Source organism: Telmatherina bonti (genome assembly GCF_933228915.1).
Source record: "Telmatherina bonti genome assembly, chromosome: 1".
Classification (NCBI taxonomy): domain Eukaryota; kingdom Metazoa; phylum Chordata; class Actinopteri; order Atheriniformes; family Telmatherinidae; genus Telmatherina; species Telmatherina bonti.
Genome location: NC_136619.1, coordinates 19,909,811 through 19,933,810, shown reverse-complemented (window position 1 = coordinate 19,933,810; position 24,000 = coordinate 19,909,811). Strand labels below are relative to the sequence as shown.

Sequence of the window (24,000 nt, the reverse complement as noted above, 5' to 3'; positions counted from 1 at the left end):
TAAATCAGTTTTTCCTTTTCACATTTCCAATAACTCCTGAAAATTTCAGGAAAAGCCGTTTTTAACTTTTTGAGTTATCTTGAACACTAACAAATAGATAAATGCTGGGTAAAACATAACCTCCTGTACCCTGGGATGAACAGGGTACAGGAGATCCCAGGTGATTATTATTGACAGCACCCTAGCTTACCAAAGCTTGAGATTTTCTTGTATAGTTTAATACAATTTTTCAGTCATCAATTCACCATGTTTCTGCACCATGTCCCCAAGTCCTGATGTAGTAAAGCTGCCACAAGGCACGCCACTCTACACAGGTAGAAACATCTGCCTTTTCCCTTTTCACGAAAAATTTACAGAAGTTTGGATTTCTGCTTCAACAAGTCGCATCATACACATCATTATGTATGTGTCTGCCTACCATACACATACATAATGTGTATGGTAGGCATTCAAAACTCCTCTCTTGACAACTTCTTGTTGTACTTGCAGTTTTCAGTTAGTGTGTTCCTCTCCAAAAACAGACATAGTTGTTAATCAATGCATCTGATAAACATTTGCATAATCAATCAAATATTCAGAATTCCAGGCACAGCCCTGCAGTTCAACAACATCCAGCTCTCACACATATACAAACACACAAAAGCACATTCACTCCCCCAAGCCAATCACTTGCATTGATCACCTTGTCTGATGTGATCTTTAGCTGATCAGATGCTACCTGCTGTGAACTAGAGATCAATGACTGATAAATGGGAAGAAAAACACTCGTTTATCACTCAAGAGATCAGCGGATATCATTTTTCTCCCAATTTCTCTGGTATTGACTTGAATGGCTCATGGGCACCACTAATCAATCATAAATGTGTACCTGCAGTTGAAACATGATAAAGGCCGGAAGCCAAATAAAAGGTGAGCCAGTCACTGGCATCATATTATGATTTACAGATGAGGTCAACTTTAAAGTCATTTTTCTCCTCTCAGAGGAAGTGAGAAAATGGAGAACAGATGGCGCCTGTTGAGGAGGCAACAGTGGATATAATTATTTATGGCTGTAAACATGTTCAAACGCAGTTAACTTATTTACTGATGATTCCTTTGGTGCACAGCTGAAATTAACCTTCATATTAACTAAATGTGTTACAAAAGGCTTTTCAGATTACCTTTGGAGCTTAGTCCCACCCACATGGCACCATCCTCACTGATATCAGAGAGTGCATTGATCAGATGTTTTGTGTCAAATGGTGTCCCATCCTCCTCAAGCCCATCCAGGAAAAGGCTAACGCGTCGTTCATAGATCTAGAAAATCCAGCAGTGAAAAGAATATTTTTAGTGACTATGCATACACAACTTTATTCTATAAACATCTACATTCTATATGAGTGAAAACAAACAAGAAAAAAAAAAAAAAACAACATAAACATATGACCATACTATATAAGTGTTATTTACAAAAGTGAATAAGGCTGCTGGTTTTTTTTTTTTGTTTTTTTTTTTTTTAAAATTACTTTTCAGCATAGTGTGACCTTTGATTTAAGAAAACTAAATGACTGGCTACAGTTACAGGATGATTTTTAATTCAGAATGAATTATTTAGAAATAAATAATTCCAAATTAAATTATTCTCTTTTGAGTTTACATGGAAATAATAATTCCAAATAAAAGTTTACATGGAAAACGTGTTTATTCGCCTTTACTTACATCCACTTTAGAAATGGGGATTGGGAAGGGTTCTGATTGGACAAGGGGCAGATGTAACGTACATAATATACCGTAAATAACTGCACAAACCTGCTCTTTTCTTTTCTTTTCTTTTCTTTTCTGTCATAGATGACCACATCAGTACCATTTTACTTCATTTTTTATCATAATGTTGAAGCAGCAGCTTGACACGAGAAAATTACTTCCTTTTTTTCAGCAGCCGAGGAGGAGAAGGGCGATAGAGTACCGGAGAAAAGAGGCAGAAGACCACATGGATTGAAGGAAACTTGCATTCGTAGAACAACTGGAATTAACTTGGGGTCAAATGGACGTTTACATGATAAAGGAATTAATCAATTTGGATTTAAAATAGGAACAAACTAGTTACTTGCCTTTGGAATTGAGTTTAATTCAGAATTGTCATTTTCAGTTGGAATTTGCTGTTTACATGGTCATTTTTTATGTCTTTAAAGCAGATTTAACTTTCATTCTGAACTAAAAAAGAATTAAAATTCATGTAAATGTGTCTACTGTGTTTAAAATTATTTATACTGAATACCAAACTGTGGTACAAAGCTTGAGGTGCAAAGATGACCAATGTGAAAGTGAACTATGGTGAGAATGCAGCCGCAAATACCTGAAAGCAGGTTTCAACTGTAACACACAAGTTCCTCAGAAAGTGGCACCTTCTTTGTGTCTACATGCGTGCGTCATTTTACTAAAGCGTATGTGCACTCCATGTGCATTTCAGTGTGTGTTACCACATGTGTGTGAATTATACATTCGGCTAATCTTCCAGCTCATTTCCCCAGTAGCAGAAAGAGCCTCAGGCTAAACTGCCTCAGCTGCAAATTAGCTTTCTGTTTGACCAAAAATCTCCTCTCCACTCCTTTCCCCGTCTCCTTTCCTGAACTGCTCCATGAATATTAAAAACTGTGCGTCCGACAATACCGTCAAAGCAGGAGCAGTTCCCTTCACATCAAACCCAGGCCAAAAAGTGAAAAAAGAAAAAAAATTCCAAAAGGAGGACACCCTTTCTCCATACACACACACACACACACACACAGAAAAAAACTTTAATGTCCCCTGTCCCACTCTCTTCTTTTGCTGCAATCTCCAAATTCTGTGTTTGGGGAACCCACTGTGGGACCACTGATAAATGTGACTCTCCCTGTTTTACTAGAATCCCCCATTTCTGTTTCATCTTCCTCGTCTCTTTCCTCCTCTGGACCACCTTCATTTGTCCTCTCTTCCTCACAATGTCATTGGATTCCTTCATCTTTCCTTCTGTTTTTTAAGTTTCCTTGCCTCATTTTCATTTATTGTTTCTCCCTATTCTGTACGGGCATTTTTACTTTCTGTTCTCCCTCAGTTTGACGACTCCCTCCTCTCATCTCCCTTCTTGTCTCTCCCAGTCATGTTTATCTTGCCCTGTCGCTTTCACTTGTCAGCTCTTTAGGAGAGTTTGAAAAGGTGTGAGGAAGGAAATAAGTCCAAGTCAAAAACGCCTTTAGGGGATGAAGGCAGGCCCAGACAAGTGTCTGCCTCTCAGAGGATAGTTAAGACGCCCAGACAGACACTTTCATGACGGTTGATTGAAGACTGGCAAACGCATAAGAGCACAAGAGTGCGGGAGTGGAAAAAGGAAAGAGGAAAAAGAGACAGAAGGAAGAAAAAGAAAAAGTCAGAGCACACAGAGAGAGAGAGAGAGAGAGAGAGAGATAGAAAAAGGGCCCTCTTTAGGAGTCTTTGAGCCAGAGCTGTGAGGCTCTTGGGGAGATGTGAGGGAGTTGTCAGGCCTGATGTAAATGAATCCTGAAGCGCTTCATCTTCTTTAGCCGCCACGTGCCCTTTTGAAACACAGCCAACTCCCCTTTGTTAACTTTCACAAGCAGTTTCCCCCATCCGTTTTCCTTTTCTTTTGCCTGTTATTTACCTCGTCCTTTCCTATAACTATTTGTTTCTGAAGCTAATGTGACAAAATTTAGAGTTTACCAGTACCTGAAAAAAAAACCAGAGGCTTGATAGGGAAAAAGACTTAACTATTCTTTGGTGTTGATAACTCATTTGGAATTCAGTTGGAAAATGAATTTCTACTTCAAACTACCTACATTTCATACATACACACGTCAATATGTGGGGATCTTTAACAAAAGCAGCCAACGACATAGTCAGAGAAATAATTTTCCAATTGCACACTTTACTTTAAAGGTGAATTTTTCCCAAGTTTCTTTTGCCACAACTTATTTAAAGAAGCACCGCTCAGAGTCAACTACGAACATCACAAAACAACCCTCACCTCGCTTAGAATGTAACAAGAAAAATGCTTACTGAGAGAAATGAATCTATGATAATGTGAAAATGACTGAAATGTGTGACATGACTTTATGTTGTGTGAGTTTTTCTTTAAAAAAAAAAAAAAAAGGGGGGGGGGGGGGGGGTGGGTGGGGCGGCGGCGTTTAAAAGGCTTATATTTCAAAGTGCTATGTCAGGAAGGTGGCACAAAGAGAGAAAAGGGGATAGCATGCAATATAAGACAGGCCGGGCCTCAAACCTGGGCCAGCTGCAACAATGCACTATCTGTGGTCTCAGCAGCAATTAATGGCTTCTTTAGTACTCCCACTACATGGTCTGATTGCCTCAAGTTAAACATTTTCTTTAAAAGCTGAAATATAATATTGTTTTAGAGCCAAAGCTTCAGACTAACTATCAGCAGTAGTGCTGATGCTTCCACCTGAAAATAGAGCATTGAGGGGAATAAAGCTGTTTAAACAGATTGAATACGTCACTTTCAGATGATTTTTTCCTCCTTGACTCCACAACTAGACAATCAATACTTGTGTAGGCTAAAGTCAAACATGGATCAGATATTGTGTTTAGTTGCATGTAGACTCATTTGTTTGACACTTCTGCGTTACTAAGAGATAGATGCATGGACTGTTTCAGAGAATCAGAATTGGGGCACAAAATGCCACATTAAATCGGGGCAGTGCATGTCATTTTTTACTACAGATGCACCATGCAGGTATGGAAAAAGCCGGTGCCTTTGTTCTTAGATGACTTGTTCATTAACAACAAGACAGCAGAAGCATAACATCAACTAGCATTAGCAGTCAGTTTGAGAACCAGTTTTTACCATCTACCAAACTTCTCCAAAGCTGGAGATATGATCAACTCTCCAACATAAATCCTTGACAGCCGGTAACTTGCAGTGTTGCTAACCTCGGGATTCTGTCACAATATAGCAAGTTTTTAGGCTTGTATTCAGACTAAACACAATATCGTCTTCCTACTGACTGGATGTCATTTCATCTTCTACTGTTTTTATATCAAAAAGAACATTTTTGGAGAGAAAGTTAAACTGTAGGTTAACTGAATATTTACACAGGTTTAAGGTCTTTTTTTTCCTCTTGAAAGATCACTTCCTCTCTCACACTATCGAAGATCTGAGATTATAATCCTGTTTTTGGGTTTTTTTTTTGTCTCTTCCAGCAGGGAAAACCTGATAGCTGACATTCATATCAGATATTGTTCCCTCTGAGCTTGGAAGAAAGCAGCTTTGCAAGGGATTTCATCCTGCTAACTTGTTTCCTATTAAACAATGAATCTTGGACTGTTAATCTTTTTCCATCATACACATTTGACTTTATATTAATATTTAGGTTGAGATTTACTGGAAATATTTGAACTGGATAAATAGGATACTGTGTCCAGGGATTATGTCAGTCAGCAGCGAGCTGTGTAATACCTGTCAGCTAAAACAAGTGAAGACAAAGCTGTTATTAATTTTGTTACAAATAAGTGAAACTTCATTTTTGGCATTGATTAGTATCCATGTATACCTTTTCTTAAACACTACGGCACTGATAGTTAAGCAAATCATTACAAAACTAATCAGCTTTCATATCACCAACAGGAAACACTACAGAAAATGTATCAAGTAAAAATGCAGCACAACATCTTTGAATTGTTTTATTGGGATGAAGTTTAATTGTTATTTGTTTTATTTTGTTAAATCATTTTCGTTCACTTTGATGCTTAAAGTTTTTTTTTGTTGTTGTTGCGCTCATTGGGAGTTTCAAGCAGCCTTTTACTGTGCAAAACTCACTCACTGGCAACAGTACCACCTAAGCCTCTCTAAAAGCCCAGAGAAACCCTGAGTGGAAAGCTTTTAGTGATCTGTAGACTGGCATTTTGACTAAAGCTCTTCTCGATTTTCACACTCCTGCCAAGCCATGGCTCAGTACACAGTGTGGACAACAGTGTTTCTTCCAATCTCACTTTGTACATGTGAGCCAGAGAAGTAAGAGGGGGTAAAAAAAATCAAGGAAAGGAATCTAAATTGTTCTAATGTAATAAAAAGTTGTTGTTGATTTTTATCAAAGAAAAAAAGCTGTCTTGTGTAACTTCCAGGTTAAAAATGTCAATTTTAGAATATTGAATTATCTTGATTACATCATGATATAATTCTTAATTGTTAAATACAGCACAAGTTAAAAGTTTTGACACATCCATTCATTAAAATTAAAAGAGTTTTTGATGACTGGTAGTGTAAAACAACCTACTTCTTGTTGTTGACCTTTTCTTTGCCCTGGTTAAATGTGGGACTGTCTTTATATAAGCTAGGTAGACTAACAACTAATAGCTAACCACAAGGATAGGTGAGGAGAGGAATTAGGTGTCCGTGGGCTGCAATAACACTTCCTGAAGACTTGGGTAATTTACCATGAACTTGATCTGATTGTCACCCACACTTTCCCACTCTGAAGACATGACAGAACACCTTGATGGTATGAAATGTAACAGTTTTAAAGGTTGGTAAGCCAAACACTTCATTTGGGAGTAAAATTATTTCACAAAAAATGAACAAAAACCATTCCAGTTAAATTTGGATTATGGCCTTAAATATAACATGCACAATAACAGTAATATCAAAAGTAAGACAAAAAATATTCATCACAGTAAACATGTCTCAAAAGAGGAAAACTTTTTGTGGAATTAGACATGTTCAATTTGTAGCTGTTTTTAAAGTGAAATACAGTCAATGATCCAATCCGGCATCATCTAAAATTATTCATGTGATATCATTTTATTATTTTCTAATTATCAGTTACAAAAATAGCACTTTATTATTATTATTTTTTTTTTTATTTACTTTATTATTTTTTTATGAACTGATTACAAGGAAGATGTCTCTAATCTGGAAAACAAAAGACTGTGTCCTATTTGGACATCTTTGGCAATGAACTTGGAAATAAACCAAAGAGGACAATGAATAAACAAACATAAAAAAGTTCCCAATTTAGAGTCTGATGTGTTATATGTATAAATCCAAACAGCCAGGAACTGTACAAAAGTTCAAAATGTTACTGACAGTAACAGACCTGGATGGCAATTTTATTTATATAACTGGATGGCATAATGTTGATGCTGATTTAACAATCCTGAGAAATAAAGCTCAATATCACAGCAAGAAAGAGGGAAAATAAGGGCAATTTATACCAGAAACCATTGTTAGGTACTATATTTATTTAGTTATTTATTTTTTTGGCTACACAAAAAGATCTGTGCAAAAGCTGAGTTTTTGTAAGATTTATTAGTTTTAGCTTTGGCCTAGGGAATCCCAGCTTAACTGTCACCAACATTTTGCACCTCAACCTCACCTTCTCCTCATTTTCCAATTCATCTCTGCTTATAAAGCACATATTCTCATCAAGATCTCTCAAACTAAACATTTTGAGCTTTTATTTTTTTCAACTTTCTTATTATATCTTTTATGCCCATCCATTTCTTCATCATTTCTTCTTCTCTGAGATCTGGCTATATATCTTAGCCCTCACACTTCCTGCTGCACTGGACTGCCCTGTGACTGACTGACATGCCACTTACTGATAACATACCTGATTCCACACCCAATGAAGCTGTCAAATGTAAGAAAAAGGAATGTATAGAAACAGGAGAAGGAGACTTTAGAGGTAAGTTTGGTGAATAAAAGAAATAGGGTGCAAAGAAAAACTTCAGACATGAAACACTGCATGACACAGAAAATGATGTGACAAGACAGCTCTCCTTGTTAATCTACAAAGAAAAGAAGAAACTCAGTAGCACAATGAAGAGGAACATATACAGGTAAAAGTAAAGATGAGCAGTGGTAGTGAGATCTTGTATTTATCATGTAAAATAAATGTAACAACAAAGTTCCCTGGTTACCAGATTTTTACAACACAGTAAAAATTTCAGCAATTTCTCTGATTCCGAGCATTTCATCTTATTTTCTAACTTTCTCAATCAAATTAAAATAATGAAAAAAACAAACAAAATACCAACTTAGAGGAAAGACAGGATTTAGTAGGAAAAAGTAAGGAAAGACAAGGGTGCAATATAAAAATTCTGAGAAATCAAAGGCATTATTTCAGAAAATTCAAGTGATAATACATATTTTGCGATTTAGTAAAATGGTCACAAATGATTCCTGAACTAATGCAATGAAATACAGTTAAAGCTAATATTAGGAGTCATGTCAGAATTTTATACTACTCAAGTATTGTGTAAAAGGAACAATGGTCGGGGCCAAGAAAACAAATTTAGATATGGGATCATAGACAAAAAGGTTAAAAAGAAAATGCTTCCAGGCATTTATATTGTTCTCAAAAAGTAGAAGAAAATCAAAGTTAACCAAATCAAAACCCAGTTACAGTGCTTAAAAACCTTAACTGCATAACCTATATGCATACACATGTATATAATAAGCCAAATCCTATATAAGCTTATAAAACTGTTGCTTGTACATATTTTAAATTTGCCTTGAACAATAAAGTCACAGAAGACATTGTCCTGAGGCCCTCACAGGAATGCACTGGCTTCTCTTATCAGATGGGAAAGGAATGGATCATCTTAATATCTGAATAGACACCATGGTCACTTTCCTACAGTCTGCACTTCAATCTTGTTAGAGCGAGTGATCCTAATATATCTCAACATGTGTGTTTGACATGTGAAGTAGGTCTGGGTTTATCTATTCTAATCAACATTTAAAATACAGTGATTTAAAATTTACTTTTTTGGTTCTTTTTTTAAATCATTGAGTGTAGCACCTGTGATTATTTTCACAATACTACCTTGAGAGTTAAAAAAAAACAGCTTCTAAAAAGGGGTCCATTGTTGCAAAGACTGCACTCATCTATGTCTGACACACACAGCAGGAAGTAAAGAGTCAGAGATTGTAATTTTGACTTTATGTTACCAATTTGCAAGTTGTGCATCTCAACAGATACAGTTACCTTTCTCTCCATCTTTCTCTTTTCGTTCTTTTTTTTTTTATACTACAGGATGGTCCCAACTTCCACAGTAGCCTCTCTCCTCCCTCTGTACCCGCCCTAACCCTCAATGAACTGGTAGCAGCTATGATATAAAGCCAATATTTTCTCTATCACACCAGCACAACTGCAGTCTGTGTAACGGAGGAGACAGGAGGACAAGGAGTAGTGAGGGAATAAGGAGAGAGAGAAAGAGAGAGAGACTATAAGGAGGAGACACATTTGTTCTACTCATCTCTGTGCTAAAAGATACAATTACCTCTCACAGCATATTATCCATGTTTTATACTAGCCCAGGGCCCCATGCCTTTGCTTTGCCGTGCTCAATCCGTGTAGGGCCCATATTTTAACACTAGCTATGACAGTTTATTTAAGAAAAGAAAATTGTCCCCAGGGAGATGGAGAGGGAGAGAGGGACAGCGAGTGTAAAGAAAATGAGATGGAAAGAGGGAAGGACAAAGAAGGTGGAGGGGGAGAAACACTGAAAAGGGAGGGAGAATGAGAGATGATGTGGCGTGGGAGAGAGAAAAGAGGAAGAGGAAATTATCTTATGGCAGGAAAAGCAACAGCAGACAAAAACAAGAAGAAAAAGAGAAAAAAAGGAGAAAACACAAATAATGTGACACACCAACCTTCTAATAAAGAACAAGTCCCAAAAACTTTTCTGTTAGTGAGGCGAGCAGAGGGCTCTCTTAAAAAAATAAGAAGTTGCTAACCTTGTGATTTCTCATGAAGCTGAGGAAGAAAGAGTTCCAATCCAATGGAAACAGAAAGGAGGAAAAGGCCATGAAAAAAAAGAAAAAAAAAACCTAAATGCATCAATTAGAGTCCCTCTCACCAACTATTTCTACCAGTTTCAGGTATTTGGGTAGTTTGTGTTTCTTGATATTCCACAGTTGTATTATTGCCAATTAAAAAAGTTTAAGTTTTTGTACCAGTTAAACTTCTTCCCCACTTCTACCTCTGTTCCTGAACTTTAACCTTTTAATACATAGTTTCTCAGACCTTTTGCGTCGCTTTATGGTAAAAACTTTAATCAAACCCCAGTTGTACCCAGCCTGACACCAATAGTTTTGACATACCACACAGTTAATACACACAAAATATATATTTTTTTGTTAATTATTTTAATTAATTAGTTAGTTATTTTTAACATTTAGTTAAAACGACATATAAATTCTTCAAATAAAAAAAGAATGGTTGGAAAAGTCCATGACATATTTTTCCATGTTTTCTGGTGTATCTGCAGTTTTAAAACAAAGTATTATAATCTTAAACACAACCCAAATCTAAAAACATGTAAGCCACTTCCACACTGTCATGTCACAGCTCCTGATTCTGTTGCATAGTGCAGGTCTCCAGGCTGTAGCTACACACCAGCTACAGCATTTATGTTATCCACCTCAACAATTTAAAAATCATAAATCATCACCATGCAGGATCACATGCTCCTGAACGCCACAAAGTGTGTGATCCCCCACTACTTCTCAGAACAAAGCACTTTGCTTTGGTTTTATATAACCTGATAAAGGTTTTATTGCTTGTCAGGAAAATTTGACCTTTTGCAGGATTTAGAAAGACCCCGGAATCTTGGATCAATGGGTGCAGTGTGTTTTCCTTAATCAGCAACGGTCACAAGTATTTTGGGATTTGTTTGATATATTTCAGGTAATATTATGCTTGAAAACAGTGTGTTTATAAAATATTTTTTTATTTTTTCATGAGCCATTTCCAAAAAGATTTCAGTCACTGTTACCTGCCACCTTGGCGATACCTCAAAAGTACAACCAGTTGGAAGAAAGTTCAACCAAATCTGGTCACAAACAGAACAAGGCTTCCCATATGAGAAAGCTCTTTCTCATTTTGAAATGATTTAACCTATTTAGAGTTTTAATGGGTGCAAAGTTCATCTCGAACAAATTAAGCTGACATTATCATGCCAGCTCCAATTAAATACACTGAACTATAAGTACACCTAAAGCAGATCTTTTAATTTTCTCCTTTGTGCATTTCACGGTATGAAGCTCATATGAATAATGAAATAATGCTTGGTAAGTTGAGGAATTTGACCTAAAAATAATTTGTGAATATTGAATAAAATCACTGCTCTGAATGAAATACAACATTAGACAGGTACACTAAAACACATTCCTTTTGCTTAAAATGGGGTGACTTACCCACAATATTCAATGCAAATTATCCTTCAACATGGACGTTTCTGGCTTAACTCAACATATGGTTACTCTGGTTTTCTTATTTTTCAAATCACCTTGTAGCGCCTCTGCTGCATACATTTTTAGCTTTCATATCTCAAAGCACCAGCAGAAATTAAACCCCTAACCCTAACTGTGTTAGTGCCTCTCTGTTAAGCTGGACCGTACTGGACATTGGTGTGGAAAACTGATGTTAAATATATATATTTTTTGTTAAATAATTTAATAAATGAATGTGTGGACAGAAAATCTAAAGTGGGCACATTCACACACACGCACACACACAAACCTTTGCCTTCCTCCCTCTCACCATGTAATTGATGCCAGTCTTGTGCCCTTTCGCCTCTGGTGCCAGCAGGCAGAGAGCTGCCATAGAGGTGTCCGCCTCACCCCTACATAACAACCTTGCCTCACCTTCACACACATGCACATAACTGCACATATGCTCACATAGAGGTTCTGTATAGGGCTCGGTTTTAAATTAAATCAGATACTAAATATAAATTGCAAGGCAGTTTTTGTTATTAGTGGGATAGTAGTGAACGTTAAAACCAATGTGAACGCTTTTGTTAAACTTTGGAAAAGAGTTTTGAAAAAAAATTTCACCAAATACTGAAAGACAGACTAAGACTTCTTTTTAGACTTTGTTAACTAAACTACAGGTGCAGTGTGTTTAATCCTACATAATGGGGGGAATTTTTACATTGCTCATATAAACTGTTTTTTTGGGAAAAAAAAAATTGTTTTAAAATATTAAAATTAATTTCTTATTATTTTAAATGGATGTGACATATCTTAACTGCTGGGAAAGGCTCGCGCTTCCCCATGACCCTTCACTGGACTAAGTGTTTAGGATAATGAATGAATGAATGACATATCTGAGGCTCTGATCTTTAGACAGTTAATAAGTGCACTGACAAAACTAAAGCCTCATATAAAAAACAGACAACAACAAAAAAGAACAATTCTATTTAAATAAATTTGTTTTTCATAAGATGTTGGATCTATCAAAACATTCGGACTAGGATGATATCCATCCATGTAATACATCATTCATTTAGTATTTGTGTCATTAATAGTAAGAGAAGGAAAGAGTGCATGTGCATGGAAGTGTTCAACATTCATGCTGACATGTTTTGTCATGATGTGACTGGTGTGAATGGTTGTTCCCATCACTGCCGCCTCAGTTAATGCTGACTTGCTTAGGCACCAACAGACGGACCCCAATAGGGGTCCTGTAAGCACAAAGTCAATCTCTGGTAATCTATGGTAAATAAAAATTATACCAAAGGTTTTTGAAATTTCTGTTTTTCTATAGATTTTTTTTTAATCCATCTTAATTACTCTTCTTGACAGTACACGCAATTCTAGCCTGTATACAACTTATAAATGTCTTTATTGCTGCTTTCATGAATGCTCATATCTTAAGTAGCTTTTGTTTGGAAGTTTATTTTCACAAATCTGATGAAAAAAAGATAATTTTGGACATTGTAATAAGAAAAGAATTAAAAAAAGAATAGGCAGCACATTGCAGATCCAGACCTGGCTCTTGGAAGGAGACCGACATTTTTATCATTTTAAAGTTGTGCAATGCCTCGCATAGAGTTTTCATAATAATATGATCATAACTTTTTGAGAAATCATACCATCAAAAAAACTAACTGTACCTTTGAACAAGTCATTAAAAATGATTAATCCCAATAAACTGCATTATTGTCTGGAGTGAAAGCTGAGGAAGGTAATCTTCCTCAGACATTTTTTTTTTTTACTCTGGGTGAAGTGGTTCCTCATCCTGATAGTAGTCGGAAGAAATAAGAACTATATCTATAAGAAATATAGTTAGACTCCTCAGTTTACTGTAAATATGTAAAAACTCTCACCAATCAAAACATTCAAGCCGAACTGAAGTTGTTCATTTCTTATATTTTGTAAGCTTCTTCTCCTGGCTCTCCTCCTCCTCCCTCATCGCATATCTGATAGCCACACCCTGCATATAAATAGCATGTTCAGATGAAAATAAAAAGTAGTGAAGAAAAAACTCGGAAGGCAAACATGGCTGAGAAAATGCAGGGAGGATTTATTTCCCTCTTTCCGCTAAAAAGCCAAGAAAGAGAAAATCGTTGATAGAAAAAGCTACGAACTAGAAAAGCAGTCGGAGAGGACCAATTTCCGCCACAGCCTTTAACCCTTGTACTATGTTAATAAAAAAAATCACATTGATTATGTTGCAGGTCATTTTGACCCACACTGTGTAAATCCACTCATAACATTTAAAAAAATCTAGTTCAACCAATAACAAGTTTTTTCAGATTATGTAAACATTTAGAAATGAGAAATTCAATCCAATCTTTTAACTCTTACACCACATTTAACAACTATTTTTGTTTTTCCCTCTTCACAAACACTTTTAACTTGCCCTATTTTCTCTGATTTTCTCAGTTTGAACATTTTCAGTGTCTTTCAGATGATGGACAGACAGTAACTGTGTTTTCTGGAGATGTAATTCTTGCAAGTTCTGGTTAATATTTTTTCTAAATGTAATAAACATATAGCTTTCCCTTTAGAAGTTCATCTCCAAGGCAGTAGGATGTAAAAAAGTTGTCACATATGCACCACCAGGTGGCTTTCCAGTGTACATTTACATATTCTATGCATGGCTAGATGTTGAATCACATGCTATCCATATTTTTAAGCCTTACTTGGCAGGATTGTTGGGCATGTACTCACGGAAAGGACAGCACCGCCTGAATGAAACAAGGTGCTCATCAACAGTAACATGCAAACCAAGATTGTACAACAAAGGTAGAATTTCAACCCATTTATCCCATACATCTGATCGCAGCTAGCTTGTCTCTTTCATGTCAATTCGTTCTGGTGTCGCGGTTGTCAAATCAGATGACTCAAGATTTTTTGTCAAATGTCTCCAGAGACATTGTTGCTGGAAAGATCTTCATTCCACAGACTTAAAGTACAGGGGCAAGAAAGTTTATCCCCAAGACACACCAGAGCATCTGTGTATGAATGTCTATTCTAAAGCATTAAAAACATAAATAAGCGATCAAATTTAAGTACATTAAAGAGACTCTAATCAGCAACTTACCCACACTAAAGTGTCTGGGTCAAAATGACCCATAACATTATCATATCACATAACATGTTCAACTACACATCAAAGTCTCCAAATTTCACTCAGAGGTTCATGAGCCCAGATGAGGAAAAGTTCGAAATTTTCATGAAGCAAAAGAAAGGTTAACCAGTAGAGTGTGAGCCCAACAGACCACACACCCTCCATAAGCCCACTGCTTTCCTGTCACGCCTCCAATCTGTCACCCTGCAGCTCAGTCATGGACCAGAACACATCTTCATCTCCCTCCACATCAGGACATCCTGAGACCTCCACCTTGTTTCTCTCCTACAATCAGGTTATGAAGCAACTTGAGAAACTGAACCAGAACAAGGCTGCAGGTCCAGATGGTGTCAGTCCCAGAGTTCTCAAGACCTGCTCAAAACAACTATGTCCGATTCTGGAGCCGCTGGAGCTGATTGTCCAAAGAAGAATGCTGCACAAGCTGATGAAGATGATGGAGGATTCTTCACACCCTCTCCTCAACACAGTGAAGAAACAACAAAGTGTGTTCAGTGAGAGGCTTCTTCAGGTCCGATGCAAGACTGAAAGATACAGAAGATCATTCCTGCCAGCAGCCATCAGCCTCTGGAACAAGACCTCCTCAAATTAATTATTATATACTACAATATTGAATGTCCCTTTGGGGATTAATAAAGTATTTTTCATTTAATTTGTTCATCACAAAAACTGAAATGGGTCAGATTGACCCTTAACATAATATAAAGTTTAAAAAAATTCCTGGATCCAAACGGTGATCCGGAAAAGCCTTGGATCACACAAGGAGCAAAACCAATGGGGGGGGGGGGGGGCGGCAAAACAGGGTCCTCCTGTCACCTGTTGCAAGCTCCCCAACATTACCTACCCCAGCTTTAACTCACAATTGCAGGCTTTTAATTTTTTTTTAATTGCTCTGTAAATGTAACTGGATATAACAAGATATTTATCATATATTAACAGTTTTTTTTCTTCCAGACAAGATGGGTATAGGTTTTGGTTTTTTCCTTGATATTCTTTGAATCTCAACTGTAGTTTTCCTCAGAACTATCTATGCTCAGAACAGGACTGGGACAACATGTGCATCATCATATGAGAGACCAACAAATACAAAAGATGGATCAAGCAGGAAACAGAACCAGGAAGCGGACCAGGGACACGATTAACTGGGATGAGCATACCTTCATGCTCTTGCACCTGGGACTCTATCCTCCAGAGACCACCAAGCAGGTGGGCCAGCAATCAACCTGGTGGATCTGTCAAGTCTGCCAGGTTGGCCATGCCTAGGAATAGCAGCGAATACTTACTCACCTGAGATTAAATGACTAACACCTACATACACATAACCCTCTTTACACATACACTCTGTCATAAAGTATTCTGACATCCTATAAACAGAAGTAAACTATCTAAACACGAGGCAAAAGACTCTGAATACCATCGCAATTTACCCGCAATGCCATGCTCTGTCAAATGCAGGAAGGGATTTTTTTTTTGTAGTCTGCTTCCTGTATTTGGTCCACTGGAAAAGTGCTGAGACCTGTGTTTGTGGGCAGACCGAGTCCGCTTCTTTGGTGCGAATCAGTATTCATTGGCGCATTCACAGCTGCCCAAATGAAACGGACTTTCTGAGCAAACAGACTCGGATTTGAATCAAAAAGGCTGATGTGAATGTGCCCTTTTACACATCAAGCTAGCAATACAGAATCAGATTAGTGACTTCAAGATTTAACCTTCATGACTACCTCACATGCATATCAGTTTCTACACTTTCATGCATGACACCAGTAACACCTGGCTGAAAAGTCCTACATGGAAAGGCGTTGTAGATGTAAAAACTGACAAATAAGAAAAAATTCCTCTGACTTAAACTTAAAAGTATAAATCAGTACAGGGCCTCACTTGTCCCAGAGATACTCCATCTGCACCTACAAGTAATATTAAGACACTAAAGTAGAATATCTTGCCACCTGTCAGTAAAATTTTCATTTTACCCACTTTATCCTCATTTCAACAAACTAAAAGTACATTTATTTGAGAATTTTTCACTACTTGTTTATCATCTGAATTATGGATTAATGATAAATAATTTACTTGTATAAAATCACATATTTTACAGTGCATGACTAACTTTCTTCATTTAAAGTTCAAGAGTTTGTTCCTTTCAATACTTAATGTGAATAATGTTTACAGGACAGGAAAGAAATACATTTGAGCAATGAATGAGAATTCACATCACATCCACCCCCCCATGTAACAAGTTTTGCTAAATATACACAAATAAGCCAGTGTAATACATCATTAGTCGCCATATTTCATTCAACCACAGCAATAAAGTGACTTGAGTGCTCACAACAGCAGCAACAATTAGTAATACAATATGCAGAAATACACTAAAGATGAGCTTGTAGCTGACTTCACAGCTATCACTTAACTACACTAAGCCGCATGCCTCACCTCCCCCATCTTCCCTCCTGTCAGTCCCTCCCTCCCCGAGGCTACATTTTTCTCCGCTATTCTCTACATCGTTACCATAATCAGATAAGACAACTACCTAGGGAGCACCAGCATCCCTGCAGCACCTTGCTCCTGGCACCATGTGTGTATGTGTGTCGGTGTGTGTGTGAACTGCTCCCGGCACTTGGAAACCCGTATTCCTTTTGACTGTCTTTTTGGGTGTTTTGATCTTTACAAACCAACAGATGACTGGTGTGTGTATGTTTGAAAGATGTGTGTAAGAGCACTATATGTTTCTAGGAAAGGCTTCTAAATTACCCAGCTCTTTCTGAGGGTAATGTCTGTATCGTGGCTGACAGACTGCTACAAATTACCGCTGAACTGTGAGTGTGTGTATGTGAGACAGAGTGAGTGGATAAGTGTGTGTACATGCATCAGAACAGGAGCAAGCAAATGGTGTTTGAGTGTCAAGGATGATTATGTTATTCTTCTGAATGGTCAAAGCAGATCACATCACCATGCCATTAAACAAAAAGGCAGACAGATTCACAAGAATGAAGTTATTTCATACCCCCAAGCCACATCAACATAACACACTTTTAGCAAAATGCCTACGAGCCTTACTCTTTTCCATGCCCACATAGGCATGTACTGTTGTTTACTGTACATAGACTAATATGACAACCTTACTCTTACAAGGCATTCATGCTTACTGCACACACCGCTACCAACAGAGCCATCAGCAGGACTACATTTAGCCAACAACATGTTGATCTGCCAGCTTTATCCAGCATCCTGTAAACTGAACTGTCAAGTTACATTTTTAACTTTCCTGAAATCTATGCAGGAAATGCTGAGCTTGCAGATAACCACCCAACTTCTAGAGAAGGGAAAGCTGACCTAAAACTGCACTGTAACAAGCTGTTCATTGCTGCACACAAATATGGGGTTAAGTGAAAGCATGCAACAAATCGGTGCAAAAATGTTTTCAGAAAATAATTTAATTTGACATTTTTAGGTTTTAAATAATCTCACCAGCCGCTTTATGAGGTGCACCTTGTTAAGCCAGGACTGGATGCATTTTTGCCATTAGAAGAACCTTATTTCTTTCTGGCATAGATTAAACAACGTGTTGGAAAGATTCCTCAGATTTTGATCTATGATGACATAATAGAGTCAAACAGCTGCTGCAGACTTGTCGGCTGTACATCTACAATGAGAATCTACCATTCCACCACAACCCAAAGGTCCTCTGTTAGATTGCAAGCTGGTGACTGTGGAAGCCATTGTAGTAAAGATGGCTTAAAAAGCCTTAAAGACTCATCTGTAGTGAGTCTTTAAGGGGCGCAGAGTGTACCAAGAGAATGTACTCCACACCAGAAATCACCACTAACTTGAACCATTGAAACAAGTTGGGATGGATCCATGTTTTGATGCTATCTTTGCCGAATTCTAACCTTACCATCTGAATGGTGTAAGTGAAACTGAGACTCATAAAACCAGGCGATGTTTTTCCATTCTGCTTTTATCAAATCTTGCTAATCTTGTGTGAATTGTCGCATCTGTTTCATGTACTTTGCTGAGAGGTGTGGCATTCAGGATGATCTTCAGCTGCTGGAGCCCATCTGCTGCAAGACTTAACATGTTGTGAATCTGACATGGTATTCTCCATATCTTATTTTTAACCAGCAGTAATTTGGGTTACTGTTCTCTTTTATCTCAAACCATGCTGCCCATTCTCCTGTGATATTAACAAAGCATTTTTATCAAGAAAACTGCCACAGACTTAACCCCTTTCACCCCTAGCTCCCAGTACTAGAGGCTGCAAGAGTAAACATCTTGTTTTCAAGGGTGTATCCACAAAACTCATTATCATAACCTCCAAACACAGGTTGGAGGTTAACAAACCAGTAGACTTGTTTGTAGGTTAACGAACAATTAAGACATCAAGTAAATACGTAAACAAAAATAATAGATCCTCATGTCCACCCAACGGCATGGAAATGAACAAACAACACTTCAAACACACATCCCACAGATGCCAAACATATTGGTTTAATCTTGCTATGACTAAGATTCATTCAACCAGAGTCAAAAGATGACTGAATTTATGCTTCATGGTTGAAAAACATCATTACGTATTCTGTTATACCTTTGCTGTTTTTCCTCCACAACTTTAATCCACCGGTATAAAACTGTATTTAGTAAAACAACTACATTTCCCATTAGGCTTTGGGAGTATGTAGCAATACAAAATCACCATTTTCTGCCCACTTACATCAGTTTGATTGGACGACGAGTCAGTCAATTCTGCGTCACTAATATTTCCAGCTTTGAAGTTGATGATTGGTCAAATTGAAGTAAACATGATGACATCAGTGTGATTCTACCGTATCTCATATTTAAATTAGGGGTCGGTCATACCGATTGACCAATCATAGCCAAAGTTATAGCCTGGCGTAAAGGTAAAATATGGAAAAATACAACGCGCACATCTCCAGAGCAAATTATACACACACACACACACACACACACACACACACACGCCCACCGTGTGGAAGGTATTCTGGACTTTTGTGACCAATTTCCAGTTAATCAGCAGTTTCTGAAACTGGTTGTTGGTGCCAGATCAGACGGCTTGCCACCGACATGAATTAATTTACTTCCCCATTTTGATGTTTGTTTCAAATTTTAACAATGGTCTTGACCATGTCTACATGTCTTTGTGCATGGAGTTGCTGCCATGTGATTAGTTGATTACAGTAGCCATTGGTATTAACAAGCAATTGAAAACATGCAATGAATAAAATGGCCAATCAGTGTATATTTGCTTGTAAATAAACAAACCACACACAATATGCAAGAAATTTATAAGTGTTGTAAACTGATCAATTCATTCAATTTTTTGGGAACATGAAGGCAAACAACTTAAAGTAGAGTTATTCATAAGAAAGCTGATGAGGGAAACTTTTTCTCTGTAGTATCCTTGGTGTTATTCATTGATGATGAAAGAAAAGATTGTCCAGTGGAATAATGTGTAAAATGATACCCTCAACAGAGACAAGAAATTCACACAGAAGGATTCATTTGGGCCTCAAAAGTCTCTCCACTTCACTAGCTGCCATTTTAGAGTGATCCAAGCTGATGAAAGGCCCTTTTTGTGCACGGCAGCCTTGCATTACTGACTTCTGATGACTTCTAACATTTTTAGTTGATGTATCACTTAGGTCAACTCACCCAGATAAAAAAAAAAAAAAAAGAGAGAGAAAGGGATTTTTAAAAAAGAAAAAGAAAACAGGAATGTACAACTGTACACAAACTATGCAAGTAGATTGACATACACATATTCATGGGCACCACCTAGAAAAATTGTATTCCATTGAGGACTTATTGGCCATGTATTCTTATTAGCAATCCTTTTAATAGCTGGTCTCTATGAAGACCATTTAAGAAGAATGTGTATAGTAACACAAACCCTTTGCAAAATTTTTTTGCATGCATCTATAATGGCCTCACTGGTTTAACCACTAGTCAAAAAAGGTGCTAAATTGAACACTTTCACAGTGATGTCCGATGAAATCCTTTATAGAGTAAAGTAATCAAAATATTTAAAATCACAAAGTTCAAAAGAATATCACAATTTTTCAAAGCCATCACTGAAAACTATGACAGAGAAGGAAAGTGGAAGTCTCTTATAATGAGCATCATCTATGACTGAAAAGAATTTAAACTTTTTTTTTTTTTTTTCTTACCCAGTCCGCTCACATAAATACCACATCTTTGTTATACATTCTGTGTACTTTGTTTCCCAAGGTCAGTAAAGTACCAGTAATTAAGTCTCAACAAGTAAACTGTTTTCAGTTAGTTTTTCTGATTTAACATACAAGCATTAAAATGTGTTTAAAAGGGGCTGCAAGAGTGAGGCTCCATCTAGTAGTATATGAGGTATTGTGTACTATAAGCCCAGGGCCCCGGCAGCTGTTCCAAACCAGATTTTTTCCAGTGGTGTAATTAACACTTACTCTGAAAGAAGTTGAAGAAATGGATAGAAAATTTTAAAAATGAGACAAACACAGAATAAGATAGAGACAGCACTGCCTACCTGAAATAAAAAAGAGACAACTGTGCTTTCACAACCCCTAGAGCATTGAATGAAAAACACCCTTGTGGTTGAGTTATTGAACTTTAAGTTCACAAACACATTGAAGAGTGCATGTACATAAATGCTCATACACACCAAACTCCTGGGATTTCTTACCTGTATCGTAAGATGTGTCCATCTCTCCAGACTTAGCCTGCCTGCTGTTTTGAAACTGACAGCCAACGATGTCTGACTGTTGGACTGACCATACCGCAAGGTTACAGCCTGGTCAGACAATGTCACAGAAAAGACCAACCGCTCACCAAAACTCTTCTCCAGCAGCATCCTGCAAGAGATAAAACATTCCACAGGTATTAAGAATGCAATTGTTCCACACCAACTACCAGTCTACAAAGACCAAATGAATATGTGGCATAAATTAGGAAATATATCTTAAATTGGAAAAGAAAGGCAAAAAGGGACCCTGAAATCAATGGAGTTGAGCCCCACACACAGTCTGTCATTTTGACATTTTCACATGGAATATCAATATTTTACATGACTGTGAGGGTTCAGTTGCTACACCGGGGGCAGACATGCACACCCGCCACGTGTCATATTAACCACCTTCACTGACATTTTATGGGAAATCATGGCTTTTATGAACCCAGAGCTGAATACCCAATAAATCACAGATGGTGTAGATGCATGCACAAGGAAAGGAACATTTAAATGCAAAGTATGATGCCATGTGCTTGTCTGTGAATGTATACTTGAAGAGAGAGGGATGGGTCTTTGAAAAGCAGATTAAACAAAATAATCTACCTTTGCAAAAAAAAAAAATCTAAGTGTTAACAACTGGTGGTCTGCCTGCATTGGTTTTTGAGTGGCCAATGCCAACTGTGGAGATCAAGATGGTCAATATCTGACATACTGTATTATTTGATAACAATACCAAATAAGACTAAACATTTAAAATAAAGTGTTTATGTGAAAGGTGAGATGTACGCATCATCTATGTTTAAGAAAATCTCTGAGAATAATGCTTATTTAAAATGAAAAATTGACAAAAATGTTTAACTATATAAATGCCAGCTGGTACTCAAAACAATCATTATCCAGTGATAGCATGAAAAGGGCATTTTTTAACAGTGATACATGTTCACTTTTTATCAATGGTCTCTTTAAAGAATTTCAATTATCTAAAAATGATCATGAATAACTGATCAAACAGAATTTATCAACTAGTCAGCAATAGAAATCACCTTGGTTTCTTTGTCTGATGGATATGTTTACTTATGATAAAACATCACTGCAGAAAAAAAACTATTGTTTTAAACAACCAAATTGGCTTGCAGCATAACTGAAAATGATGACATACACTTATTTCATGTAGTGAAAATCCAGCACATGTATAATCCTCAAACATCATAACTAACTTCATAATCGGTCCCAGGGAGTAAAGTCAGAGTGAATAAAAACCATGGTTTGCAGGTGGCTGGCTCTGTTCATTGTTCAGATAAGGGGAGGGATGTGAAATCACAGGGAGAGAGAAAGGGACAAAGAAAGTGGGGGTGAGGAGAGATGGACAGAGGTGAGGACAGAGACCCCCTTTCATCCTGCTTCTTTGATGGCAACCATGATCTTATGTACAACAAAAGAATGATAGCCAACGACAGCAAGAGAGAGAAGGCAGGGAGAGTGAGCCAGAGGGGTAAGATATGACTTCCATTGAGGTGCATTCAGCCATACAGGTGTCATGTTCGGCAAACCAAGACAACAACACTTCTCCAACGTCTGAATCCCCGGGTAGACAACTTCACATCCAAAAATCACAGCATGAAATTGGAGGAGAGGTCTCGGCTCTTTTTGCTTCTCCATTCCTGTTCAGTTTAACAAACACCAACATTTAACTGGACAACCATTTGAATTGCCATAGCATGCGTTTAGTCTGTAAACTGTATCGTATGTATCATATCTTTTTTATCTCATCAGTTTTAAAATAATGCTATTAAGTCCATTGATCCGTCTGTCTTATACTTGTTAAATAAATAAATGCAGGGATAAAATAAGGCAGTTTATTTATAAGATCAGTTTAAAAAAACACTTATAAATACGACATAAAGACAACTAATCCTGTTCATATTGAATATACTAGAAATTTTCACAAAAAAATTGATAAACTGTGGAAATTCAGATAATCTATTAACAGCAGCATTATGAACAACCCTTTTTTGACTTTAGTATCACTTGATCTTGGCTCAATGTAACCCTACCCACCACCAAATGAATAAACATCTGATATATAACTCATCTGGCTGCATTTATACCTATTGTTTCATCATCCTTTATCCAGCATTTCGATCATCCAGTGTTACAGCACGATATTGAACTGTTGCCTAAAATTCATTAGGGTGATTACATGGCAACTCAATCAGGCTTTTTTTTTATTTTGTTTTCCCTTTTCCAGATGAAGAATACAACTTTAAAACAGAATAATAAAAAATGTCACAAATATTATAGCCATTATGACTGGCCGCTTTTAAACTACATTTCTGTGACAGAAGCCCAAATATATAGTCTGAAAATGTAATTATGCAGAATAAAGTAGAAATCAATGTATACATGCATTTTAGGGGGAGAAAAGTAACACTTTTTTTTTTTTTTTTTTTTTTAATTTGGGGCTCAATATCTGAAAGAAACCCCAATAAATCTACAAAATGAAAAATTAAACAGAATCCCTAGATTGGTTTAATGGACATTGGATATCCTATTTAGGAATTATCTAAGAAATACCGGCTGACTTGTTCAGCTTTATTTCCGTTTCATGACAAAGCATGATCCCATGTTTTTATGTGCTGAGGAAAAGATAGGGCTGCCAAGAAAGTTCAACTGATCTCATTTTGTGTGTGCATGTGTGTATGTGATTGCAAGCTGATCTGAGCCTGTGTAACTGTGCACCATGCAAGTCAGCCTGAAACATACCAACACACTCTCATCTCCTTTCTCTCTCACACAGCATGTTTAAGTAGGACATGACAGCTGGTTGTTTCTCCGATAGTGATATTGACCTAACCAGACCTGACATGCTCCTCGTTATTAGATCAATAATAA

General features: G+C 37.1%; 1 protein-coding gene across 1 annotated transcript in view; it reads right to left on the bottom strand.

The window, feature by feature from the left end:
• Positions 1-24,000, bottom strand: part of ush2a (Usher syndrome 2A (autosomal recessive, mild)) — a gene marked incomplete at both ends in the record, with an annotated part of 245,943 nt that overhangs the window by 217,099 nt on the left and 4,844 nt on the right. The window contains 2 exon segments of the mRNA XM_079260418.1: positions 1,161-1,296; positions 21,064-21,232. Coding sequence (XP_079116544.1) covers positions 1,161-1,296; positions 21,064-21,232 — 305 coding nt within the window.